This window comes from Excalfactoria chinensis, chromosome 4 (assembly GCF_039878825.1).
Source record: "Excalfactoria chinensis isolate bCotChi1 chromosome 4, bCotChi1.hap2, whole genome shotgun sequence".
NCBI classification, from domain to species: domain Eukaryota; kingdom Metazoa; phylum Chordata; class Aves; order Galliformes; family Phasianidae; genus Excalfactoria; species Excalfactoria chinensis.
In genome coordinates this window covers 566,592-579,232 of record NC_092828.1, presented here as the reverse complement: position 1 = coordinate 579,232, position 12,641 = coordinate 566,592, and the positions used below count along the sequence as shown (strand labels likewise).

Here is a 12,641-nt window from a genome sequence, read left to right as displayed (position 1 = left end):
CCTTGCTCTTCTGCTGGCTCCAGCAGAGAAGTAACCTCAGCCCTTGGGCAGCATAGATCGGAGGCTTTATGCACTTTGTGTTCCCGTACTCAGTTAGATCCCCCTTTCTGAGGGCTATTTAACACTCCCTTACCATGGGTGAACTTCTTGGCCAGAATATTTGGTGAACAGCTGGGAAGATATCTTGTCTGCAAGGAAATACCCAAATTCCTGATGAGTTTCACCAAATCACACTACAACCCCCATGTTAAAAACAGAAATTTGTCCACCCTTGTTGACCAACCTTCCTTGCCACGTAATCCACAAACTGAAGTACTGAGTGACTGAGGTCCATAGGGCTCATACCACAGGATTAATGCAGAAAACAGGGAATATCTGAGCCTGGAGAACCCATTCCTTCTGCTGATCACCTCTAATTGCCTTGGCTGGGACCCTACACACGACCTTACCAGCCAGATCCATCACCTGTGTGGAGCAGTGTCCTCTCACAAGAATAACAGCAGAGGCTCCAGAAGATGGTCAGGATAACGTGGAATTCAGTCCCCATCCCTTTGCCAGGTGTGGTCACTGCCTGCAGTACAAGCTGCTATGGCACCATCTTCCCCATGGCATGAGATGTCACTTGAGTGGGAATAAAATGGTGGGATGCCTCTTCCAGCCTTTGGATGGGATAAAAGCGGTGCTGGTTGGTGGAAGAAGTATTGGAAAACTACTGGGTTTGATGCCACTGCTCTGTCTTATCTGCTGCTTTGTTCTGCCTTTCTCCTCTGTGCTTTGCCCCCCGGTTGTGTGGTTTAGGGCAGCACAGCACCAGCTCTGAGTGAGAGGAGGGTCTTGTGCTTATGGTACTTGGTACTGGCTGGCCCCAAGGCCAATGCGTTTCATTTGGACAGTTCTCAATGAAATCTGCCCACCAGATGGGTTCGTTCCTTTCATTCCACTGCAGCTCCCAGACACTCCAACCCAAATCAAAGCTCACCCAGCATTAAGAGCTTGCACCCAGAGGAGACAGATGGAAGGGAACCAGGGCAATGGGGAGCAGCCAGTATCAATGATCAACCACCATGATTAGCACTGGAGATGGGGTAAGTCACCCAGAAACCCAACCCATTCTACAGGAGCAACCAGATCGCTGCCATTAGCGTGATGTCGCTGAGAACCGAGCTGTCACAACGTTCCCAACACCCAAAAATATCACCTCTCCAGAGGCTGGGATGGAGGAACAAAGTCATCCATCATGTCAGCACGTCTGGTCCTGGGCTGCCGAGCACAGCGCTGTGGAAAGTTTTGCAGTGCTGGCAGCAGCGTGCAGGGGTGGCACATCTGGATGCAGTCGGGGCTGGAGCAGTGGCAGCTGTTGGAGGCACAGCTGTCAGACCGAGTAGGTCACCCCTTATCTGGAAGCAATTTCTGAGAGATTATGTTATGCATCAGTGGGAGACCGAAGTCTGCTTGGCCCCTTCTCTTCTGGTTTCTCCTTACAGCTGGGCTTCTCCTCCTCGTGCAGGCTTGTCCTCAGGAGGCTTAAAAATAGATGCAGAGCTGTAAGAAGAGCCACAGTGCTCTTCCAAGGACATTGCCAAAGGGAGGGAGGGGAACTCTGCACTCCTTGGAGCAGGGAAGAGCCTGAATGGGAGATGACATTGGAGGAACCCAGTGGGCACGAGCACTTAGCTATTGCTAAGTGTTGTAAATGCCCTGCAAGTGCTGGTGTTTCTTTGCTATAATGGGGAAGGCACTCAAAGGCCGACACATGGCTATGTTATGGCCCAGGTAAAGAACATCCCAGTTTGTGTGCTGGGACTCATGCAGGACATGGGAGCTCACGTCAAAATGTGTGGTCTACAAGGTCTCTCCTTGCAGCGACTTGGGTTTGTCCCACAGAGACCTCTCCGCACCATAAACACAGCTCATCTCACGCCATCTTGGACACCTATAGGACAGGTGGCCCCATGTGAAGTCATTTCCATGGGCTCCTTCTCCAACCAGCAGAAAAGAAGTGCGCCCAGATGTGGTTCTGAAGAGCCCAGTCACTCCTGCACAAAGCTCATTAGATCCAGAGCACCAGCAAGCTCTGAGCACCGTTTTAAGAGCAGAGCCATAGAATATCCCAAGTTGGAAGGATCACTGAGTCCAGCTCTTCAAGTGATGCATGATCCAGGTGATATGTGCACAATGAAGGGGTTCTTCTGCCATTCCCTGAGAGGGAAAGTCCTTCTACAGCAGATGGATGGGTAGAGAAGGAAAGGTGCTGGACCTTAAAGGTCTGTTCCAACTTGGGATACTCCATGCCCCGCTCTGCTGGAGGCCCAATTGCTCTGGGGGCACAATGGAAGAGGTGAAGCAGAGGGATGGAGCTGTCGAAAGGGGAGGGGATTTGTGCTGCATTTGCTTCATGGATAACTCAGCAACTTCCCCAACCAGATCCCCCACCCTGGAAGGATCTGCCAGTTTGTCCTCTTCTTCCTCCTGCACGCCCACCCCCGTCAGACGCGGTGCTCACAGCAATCTGTCCTTCCACCAAGCAAGCAGCGCTTGCTGCTGAGCTAGGGATTAAAAACCATATTTATAACCTCATATAGAACGATATATATGTAAGTAACACCTGTTTCCCTGCCTAGGGACTCGACTGAGAACATTCAGCTCCACGCTGAACGCGTTACTGCTGGCTTTGGCAGAAATGCCCATCTCTTCCCCCGAGATCTCACGTTGTCTCCCATTCCTTTCCAAGGGCCCGAACACACCTTTTCACACTGCATTTCCAATTAAAACTGAGAGTCTGCAACGCATTCCAAAAGTTATGTGTGAAATGTGCTGGCTTTAATATCACACCAGCTAATATATAGGGGCTGCCGGGCTGAGCGCGGCCGCTCGTAATTCACCTGCGGTTGATGCAGAATTGAATTTCCCCACCCAGCACCCGCAGGGACCAAGTGAGGACTGAGCTCCTGCAGGTGGGGAAGCAATGCCCTGCTCTGCAAGTGGTGGAAGACTCCAAGGAAACTCAACTGAGGGGTGACAAGGTGAGGCGCAAAGGCATTGCAATGTATTAAGGTGGCAATAAAGGGGCCCAAGTTCCAAAGGGGTTCCTATAAAAAGAGTCATTATTTTTTGTTGTTTTTTGTTTTTTTTTCAGGAAAAAATGTGTCTGAGGAGTGCCAAGGCTGCTCCATGCCTGCTGCCATCCCCTGGGTGCAGCATTAAGGCTGCAGAGACCAAACAGAGGGGCAGCTTTTCCAATCATCATTATACCAGACTTTGCTTCTACAAAGGACAAACTGGCATTGCAGCTGACAACAGCTGGACCCAACCCAACCCCACCAGCCCCATATCAGCTCCTCTGCCCTCATCAGCCTGACAGGGTTAACGAGGTGGTTCTGACCCCGTTGTCCTTTGGCACGTCATTAGTTTGCTGTTTCACTGTTTCACGTAACCTGCAGCCAGGCTGCTCTATTGTGGGGAAATCCTCTTCCAAGTGTGTGAGGGGGGAGGTGCTGGGGGTACCTCGTGGTGGGGGGTCCCCGGTGGAGATGCTGGAGGACATGAGGAAGGTGCTGCCCAATGTGTTCAGATGGGTGTGGAAAGGGAAAGGAAAAGGGAAAGGGAAAGGGAAAGGGAAAGGGAAAGGGAAAGGGGAAGGGAAAGGGAAAGGGAAAGGGAAAGGGAAAGGGAAAGGGAAAGGGAAAGGGAAAGGGAAAGGAAAGGAAAGGAAAGGAAAGGAAAGGAAAGGAAAGAAAGGAAAGGAAAGGAAAGGAAAGGAAAGGAAAGGAAGGAAAGGAAAGGAAAGGAAAGGAAAGGAAAGGAAAGGAAAGGAAAGGAAAAGACTTCTTTATTATTTTTACTGTAAAACACACCAGGGTTTGCCCCCAGCCCTCCCCCAGAGCTCCGCTGTGTCAACAGTGCTGGCAATCAGCAGCACCACGACCTCAGACACACGACAACAGACCTTCACGCGTGCGTTAACTTGGCACAGTGTTTGTGCAAACCCAGGGCTGGCTCCGTTACCCTCCAACCTCCCTGCAGAGCGACTCCACTCCGGTCATGGCCACTGGTCTTGTGTCCAAGTTGGCAGCCCTCCTGCTGTCAAGGCTTGGGTGATTTACTGTGCTGGAATGATCTGGTGGGGGAGGTGGGGATGCGGGGAAGGTCTTCAATTTAACTCTATCGGTGACAAACTTCTCTTTTCCTTCTTTGTCCTTGGCTCCTTGTTCCCATAGTTTTGCTGCCAGGACAGAGTAGGCTTTTCCCTTGGTTTCAATGGGTGTTTTGGTAGGAAGGTGGGAAGTAAGCGAAACAGAATCACAGGTTAAGGTTGGAAAAGACCCTGAAGACTGGCAAGAGCAACCCATCCCCCACCATGCTGACTCACAGAGTTGTAGAGTCATAGAATCCCATGCTCTCCTGCCCCACTAACACTCATGGAAAAGGGACAAAAGGACACCCTGTCCTGGATGTGAAGGGCAGATGGTTGGCTAAAAGCCACCACTAAAGAAATCTCACGTCCCAGCACTGCTATTCCTCATGGATCCGACTTGTAGAGATTTTCCTGCTCACTCAAGCAGCTCAGGGGTCATCACTGGGGCACAAACTGATCAAACAGCAGGAAAAGTCCCATTCATCCAGGCTCTGGGGATCCCCAAAACCCACCTAAACCTCACCGATATTAATGACCCATTAGCTGAGGGAGACCTTCATGGGACCACACCATCCTCTGCCTTATGCCCAAGGCACTTCCAAGCCAACTTTGACTTCATGGGCTTGTCATGGCTTCATGACATGGGCTGTGGGGACACAACACATCCCTTCTGCCTCTTTCCAACCCACATTTGGGGTCTTTTCAACCTTCCCCCACTCCCTCTCCAAGCATCTCCTTCCCTCAGGTCCATCCACCTGCATCTTCCAGATGCTGAGCTCTTCCTCCACACTTGTGTGTCTATGTGGGGAAATCACCGTATATCTCATCAGAGCGGGCTCTCCTTTGCCACCAAAGTGATGCGGGGTCTCCCATCATTGCTGGGGCCACAAATATTATCCTTACAAAACACAGTCAGAGCTCAGAACAGTGGGGGGAGGGGGAACAGAGAAAGTTGGATTTTTTTCTAACCTCCTCTCCTTAACTGGGATTTACTCCACTGCATTATGTCATTGTCCAATAAATTTCCTTCTTGGAGGGCTCGGTAAGCCTTGGCCTTCCACCCCCTTCCTATAAGGAGTCTCCATTCTTCTGGAAACCTCTTCCCAGATCCCTGCGTTTGCTCCAGGTCCCCATCCCAGTCCACCCCTGCAGTTCTGGAGAAGGCTGGAGTTGTTGGGATGGGCTGGATGGCCAAATCCCCATGGCTGAGAAGGGGAGGGGGAGATAGCAATGAGGGGGTGACCCTTCAAGGCCTCATTTCTTTGGAGCAACCTGGGCATCAGCTGAGGTGTCCCTTGAGACGTGAGAAAGGTGACAGCAGCTGTCTCTGCTGCTTTCTATCTTATGGTATTTCTGGAGTTGAAAGAGAAATGAAAATGTGCATTTAAAAAAAAAAAACAAAAAACAAACACGTGTTTTTAGCATTTTGTATTGCAAAGAAAAATGCGGAATTTCGAATCCCCATTGGTTCAGTTGGAAGGGGAGGAAGGGAAGGGAAATAAGGAGAGGAAGGAGGGAAGAAGGGAGGGAGGGAGGGAGGGAGGGAGGGAGGGGAGGGAGGGAGGAAGGAAGGAAGGAAGGAAGGAAGGAAGAAGGAAGGAAGGAAGGAAGGAAGGAAGGAAGGAAGGAAGGAAGGAAGGAAGGAAGGAAGGAAGGAAGGAAGGAAGGAAGGAAGGAAGGAAGGAAGGAAGGAAGGAAGGAAGGAAGGAAGGAAGGAAGGAAGGAAGGAAGGAAGGAAGGAAGGAAGGACAGAGGAAGGAAGGAAGGAAGGAAGGAAGGAAGGAAGGAAGGAAGGAAGGAAGGAAGGAAGGAAGGAAGGAAGGAAGGAAGGAAGGAAGAGAAGGAAGGAAGGAAGGAAGGAAGGAAGGAAGGAAGGAAGGAAGGAAGGAAGGAAGGAAGGAAGGAAGGAAGGAAGGAAGGAAGGAAGCCTTTGTTTTTTTCTTCCTTTTTTTTTTTTCTTTCTTTTCCCATAAAAAAACCAAAACCAACCAATGGTTATGAGGGTCCCAACCCCCGGCTGCTCGTGGGCTCCTGGGAGATGGAGAGGGTTGCACTGGGGGGTCTCCAGCAGGGCTGGGCTCAGAGGCATCTCCACCAACTTCCAGCACAGAAGAGGGGGATGGCAGAGCCACAGGGATGGCCTTTCCTCACAAGCACATCTTCAGCTGCAGTGACTCATCCTGGCAGGTGCCAGTGGTTCTCTGTGTGCTATGGGGAAAGACAATCAATCCAGGCTTTGTTTTCCAGCCTACGGCCATTGCGAGCAGATGACTTCCCTCTGTGTTTTCCTTGGCCAAAAATAGAAAGCCAGCCATAAATCTCCTGATTGTTCTGGGTTGGGTTTTTTTTTCCTCCCCCCTCCCCTCCATATCCACCAATTCCTATTTGTCTTTCTTCTGCCTTCTACAGAGGTTGAGATAGGAGGAAGGGGCTGCAGCCCCGTGGTCCAGCTCAGTGCCCTGGGCTCCTGCTCGTCTCTATCCAGAGAAACCACCCAGAGGTCCCAGTGCCAGGAGGTAGGAAAACAGGTGGATTTATTCCAGGAAACAAAGAATGAATGGGGAAGGGAGGACAACACAGCCAGAGCCGGGCTTTCCTGACTTATGTGGCAATAATTCCCCACTCCTCATGAGATGGCACCTTTGGGCGAGGTCTGGATGCCAACTGGTGGGAAACCACAGGAGGAAACTGAGATGATGATGGAGCACAGCCTCATCCAACCTCCAGGGATGGGGCATCTCTCCTCTATGGAAATCCCTCTATTCCCACAGCCCAACACACATCCCTTCAGAACAGGTTGAACCCCTGCCCACAATCCCAGCCTTCAGGCTCTTGCTAAAATATTGCCTGAGCCTGAAAACCAGAGCATTCTGCTGTGGGAAGACAACATTTGGAGCATGTCAGGCTCTTGCTTGCAGCTTGGGTAGATGCAGTTGGGACGTGGACCAGCCTGGTTCATCCTATCTCTGTGTACCGCTGCTGTAGTCTAAAGGGTGGGCAGAAAGCATACAGAAATCAGGGCTCTGGGAGCAAATACGAGCAGAGGAGAGCCATCAGCTTCACCACAGTGAGAGGCAGATGGATGGACCAATATGTTGGGTGCAGGACTCTGAGGGTAGGGGCACAGCAGGTGCTGGAGAACCTATGGAGATGGTGCCCAGACAGAGCTGGCACCATGGGGGCATTGGCTTCCATCTTATCCCATTCTAATTCTGTTCTATCCTATCCTATTCTATCCTATCCCATCCTATACTAATTCTGTTCTGGTCTATCCTATCTTGATTCTGTTCTATCCTATCCTATCCTATTCTAATTCTATTCTACCCCTGTCCCTATCCTATTCTAATTCTATCCTATTCTATCCTACTCTAATTCTATCCTAATTCTATTCTATCCTGTCCTATCCTATTCTAATTCTATCCTATGCTCTACTATTTCTCTCCTATTCCATCCTGCCCCATTTCATCCCATTCTATCCTCTCCTATTCTGATTCTGTTGTATATTCTTCTCTGCACCCTTCCAGGGAAAAGAAAGGCATTTGGGGACACAGACAGTAATGATCCCCTGGAGCTCTCTCACCCGGAGCATCTCCCTGGCACAGTGGGGACCAACGCTTCGACAGCCCAACAGAACACACCAGGAAGCAGAAGGTTTCAGAGCTATTTCATTTGTAAACCACGGTGATATATATAAATATATATATATATATATAAGGCATAGAGAGCAGAAGGCTTTACACAGGTCCAGCCTCTTGGCTGGCTTTGGTGGAGAGACAACGAGACTGGGCTGATGTTTGCAGGTGCTCAGAACTGCCTTTGCCCACCACAGCCCCCGGATGAAACACAGCTCTGCAGCCCGGACTGGGAAGAAGAGGATTGGATGTAGTGATGCTGCCCTTTCCCTTTCCATCACTATCAACCCACTCCGGATTGCAAGGGAAGAGCTGCTTGAAAGCATCAAGGAATAAAACAGAGCTTTGTGATGGGAGAGGCTCTGGAGAAGTGACAGGTAGAAATTATTTTGGTAGGGTTGCTCATCTCTGGTGGAAGCAACGGGATAGATGTGAACCATCCATGGTTGGAAGGGAGCACTGCTTTAGGCTGCTCATCTCTTCGGGTCTCTCAGCACTCAGATTGCATTTCTGAAACAGGTGGGGGTCACCAAGATGGGAAACTTCACCCACTCTGCAAACTGGGGCAAGAAATGAAGAAAGGAGCCCGGCTTCCCATGGCACGACAAGGCACGTGGGAAGGCAGCGAGGCACGCCGGGCTGCAGTGGGAGAGGACCAACCACACCAGCACTGTTTGGCCATGCTGTAACTCACCCAGGGAGGTGCAAAGCCAACCTTCCCCTTCAGCTTGCCTGTTCCTCGGGGGAAACAGCATCCCCAAAGCTCGGGCCAACAGCTGGTAGGTCAGCATTAGTTAATGAATGGGGGAACAACTGTGAACAGGGGTAAACACCAAGCATTTTGCCAGCAACATGGTTCCTGGGGTGGGAACCTCCCCACCTGAGCACCAGCCGCTTTGGGGCACGTTCCTTATGTTCAGTGCTGTCTTCACACTGGCAGAGCTGCCCTGAGCAATCCGGGTGCTGTCACAGCACTGAGCAGCACAGGATTTATGTTACATCCCCGCCAGCAAAGCAATTAGCCGTCTGCTTTTCCCACCATCTGCCGCTAAGAACAGGCTTAAGCGCCTCGCTGGAGCTGACGCCAGCACTGTTTGTCCTGAGAAACAGATCCCCCGGGATCACCTTGCTCTGCTGCTTCCTCCCACGTGTCACACTGAGCAGCAGCAGCAGCAGAACCCTCTCTCGGTGCTTATCAGTGATTGCAGAACGGACAGGAGGAGCAGAAAGCAGCAATGCCCCAGCAACACCATTCACACCTTCTGGGCTGTGCAAAACTTGCATGATGTGCACTAATAGTGCCCTGCTTGCAAAGCACAATGCAAACAGCTGTGCTTCCGAAGGTCTGCTCTGCTAGTACCCAGCAGCAGCATGCACTGTGCTCCGGTGTTGCACTGCTTGGCTTAAGCAAAAGGAGGAAAACAATCAGCCACCGAGCTGCAGTGCAGGGGTTGCACACAGCAGGAGGAGAGGAGCAAAGTCCCCACTGCATTGCATTGCTCCAGGGCTGCTCCATGCCCTCCGTTGCTGCAACGTAGGCTGGGAAGGTGATGGGGGCACGTGGGGCTGCGGACAGGGGAGAATGGGCTCCAAAAGCAGGGATGCACAAATGCACGTTGCACAGCAGAGGCAAAGGGAGGCTGCTGCAGGGTGCCAAGAAAAACCTGCTCATGACCTGAGACATCGTGGCTGCCTTGCAGCCAGCACTCCTCCATAAGGACCCTAATAAACAGCCAACAAAAAGGTCTCCCCAAAGCTCTACCTGGCTTTGCATCTGAGCACTGACCAAAATTAAACCAAACAGAAGGAGGACAAAGAAGCCGAAGAACTGCTGCAGAGGAGGTTTGGTTCATGCGCTGCTCCTGAGGCGAGGGCTGCAATGCACACTGCATTGTGGAAAGGCACGTCGCTGTGTCCTGGGCTGCAGCATCCTGCTGAAATCCAGGCATTCAGTTGAAAGGTTTCACCAGCTTCATAGCAGCGTAGTTCTGGAAGGAGGGAGAAAGAAGGCAGAGAAGTGGTGAGTTGGGACATGGTGGCACATGGAGATCAAAGCAAGAGCATCCCTCCCAGGGATGCCCAGGACATGTGGGAAAAGGGGTTTTGCCTCCTTCCAGTAGAGGCTTCCCAGCAGTCAGCACCAAGAGTCACTGGTGGGCTTGCACTGCTTTTAAGAATCACGGAATGGTTTGGGTTGGAAGGGACCTGAAGATGATTAAGTCCAACCCCCACCATCTTCCACCAGCTCAGGCTGCCCAGGGCCCCATCCATGGCCTTTGGGCACCTCCAGGGATGGGGCACCCACAGCTCTCTGGGCAGCCCTTACAGTTGGACAAGACCTCTGTGAGGGTCAGGGAGGAAAAGTCCAGATTGGATGTTGGGGGAAGCTCTTTGCAGAGAGAGTGGTGGAGGTGCTCAAGACCAGGTTGGATGCGGCCCCGGGCAACCCACTCTAGTGCCAGACATGGAGGGTGGTGGCTCTGCCTATGGCTATAGGGTTGGAACTTGATGATCCTTGTGGTCCCTTCCAATGCTATGATTCTATGATCATCCAGTCCAACCCCAACCCATCCCCACCACGTTCCCTCATAGAGCCACAGAACCAGCGTAGTTGGAGAAGAGCTCTACATTCATCAGCTCCAGCCATCAGCCCATCCCCATTGAACCATGTCCCCAAGTGCCACATCTCCACCTTCCCCCACGGCACTGCAGCCCATTCTACACTCAATTCCTGCCCTGAAAGAAGATGGCAACCCAGTGAAAAAGAATAAGCTGCATCAACGCTGCTTATCAAGACCACAAAGCAAACACAGGCAAAGACAGGCTAGTTGGAAAGAGCTCTACTTAAAGTAGCTCCGGTTCAAACACCCATGACCACATACGAGCCAGTTTGGAAGGCTCTCCCAAACAGATTGGATTTAATTGGTACAGGATGTTCCATCGCTGCTCCGGGAAAAAAAAAAAAGAGAAGCCTTTGGAAACAAAGCACAATGCTGCTTCGGAGGAGGGGAGACAATAAAAACAAGAGAAGTAAAGCCCGGCCCAAAAGCGTCACCATAAATTACGGCGTGGAGCAAATTATGGGGCAATTTGCCAGCGGAGGATTTCTAATAATGCCATAAATCAGGCCAGCAACGTTAGGGCAGTTTACCAGAAGTCGTTAGCAAAGCCTCCAGTGGGACGTAACCTTCGGATTAATTACCCACCGTTTGTCTTTCAAGAGTCTGTCCTCCAAAACGCTTCTATTCTTTTACGGCTGCGTTCCGGAGGGTCGCGAGTTTGCTGTCCAGCCACCAATTTGTATTAACCAAGTGTTGAAAGCCAAGCAGGATTATCAATCAGCGCAGAAAGCGAGCCGTAATTAGAATTAATGGCAGTGGAAGCAACGCTGGGCTCTCGGAACGCAAACAGAGCTTTAAAAGGTAGTAAACATTTTCACGGTGCCGCGAAGCGGAGCTGAGTGCAGCTGGAAGCGGCGCTGCCTCCTCCCATGGTGGGACCACCAAAACCCTCGCTGCCATGCCCTGCTCCAACACTGCCCTGTGAGCACAGATAAGGAAAGCTGCTGAGGAGCCCAACACTGAGGCAGGGTGGAAAAGCCCCCAGGAAAAGATGAAGAACCTCAAAAGATCAGATTTTCAGTGTTTTTCCCGTTTCGGTAGAACACGGAAATCCCATTTTTTCCTGAATAATTATTCTGAACAGGACTGAGGCATCAGCCTGCGTTTATCCACCAAAAAAGAGACGGAGTTTTTGGGAACCACCATTTCTGGGGGCTGCTGCTGGGCCAGTGGCTTCATCTGGAAGCACAGGGCTGACACAGCACAGCTGGGGCTGTGGTTGGGTGCTTCCATCATGACATGGGGAATGGGAAAAAAATAGGAAGAAAAGCTTTTAAACATTGTATTCTTATACCAAAAGCCAGCGAAACGCCCCGGGTTCATTTTCAGCATTTTCATTTTCAGTCGGAGAAGAGCTCTAAGATCCCCAAGGCCAACCCCAACCCATCCCACCATGCCCACTGACCACATCCCTCAGCGCCACATCTCCATGGGACAACAACTGCCAATGTCTGACCACTCTTTTGGAGAACCAATATCTCCTAATATCCAACCTGACCCTGCCCTGGCACAACACGAGGGCATCACCTCTCATCCTCATCACCTCTCATCCTATTCCTGCTTAGCCAAGGACCAGCTCTGAAGAGCAATGGGATGGGATGCACCCAAAAACCTGTGGTATGAGACCTCAAAGCTCCTTGGCCAGCGTGTAAAGCTATGACTGCACTCCTGGCAAGCGAGGCAGGAAAGCAAGCAATGAGGGGTTGGATTTCAGTGCTTTTAATCAGGGATGCCACGGTGCGCCCTGCCAACACTCAGCACGCCAGGGGCATCCTTCACAGCAAACCACCACCAGCATGACTGCCAAGTCTCTTGTTGGATGGAAGGGGAAGGCAACTGAATACAGAACCGGCGGCCTCAAAAATCCAAGGGAAGCCAGCCAAATGCATAGACAGAAAAATTCCATTCCCTTTTCAAAAGATGACTAAAAAAACGGACCCGACCAAAACGAAATTAAATACAACAACGTTCAGCCAGGAAACAGGGAAAGATCCCCAGTAATAACCAGCGTAAATCAATAGTTACAGCTTGTGAGATTCTGCTTCTCTCAACGCTGTTTCCATCCGATACCACCGGACTGAACGCAGAGCTGCTCACAGCGGTGGGGGAACACTGAGCTCTGGGTCACACAGCTCAGGGTGCTGCTGCTCAGCATGGAGGGGATTCTCCACAAAGGGTTGGGACAATGCAGCGCAGCACAGATCCGTTCTCTTAAGGTTGTTTCCTTTTCCCTGCTACTTCACACCTTGGGAA

General features: G+C 51.2%; 1 protein-coding gene across 1 annotated transcript in view; it reads right to left on the bottom strand.

Moving 5' to 3' along the window:
• Positions 1–7,793: 7,793 nt before the first annotated feature.
• Positions 7,794–12,641, bottom strand: part of DYSF (dysferlin) — a 67,442-nt gene continuing 62,594 nt past the window's right edge. Inside the window, 1 exon segment of the mRNA XM_072335666.1 lies at positions 7,794–9,755. Within this exon segment, the coding sequence (XP_072191767.1) occupies positions 9,717–9,755 (39 nt within the window). The 3' untranslated portion in view covers positions 7,794–9,716.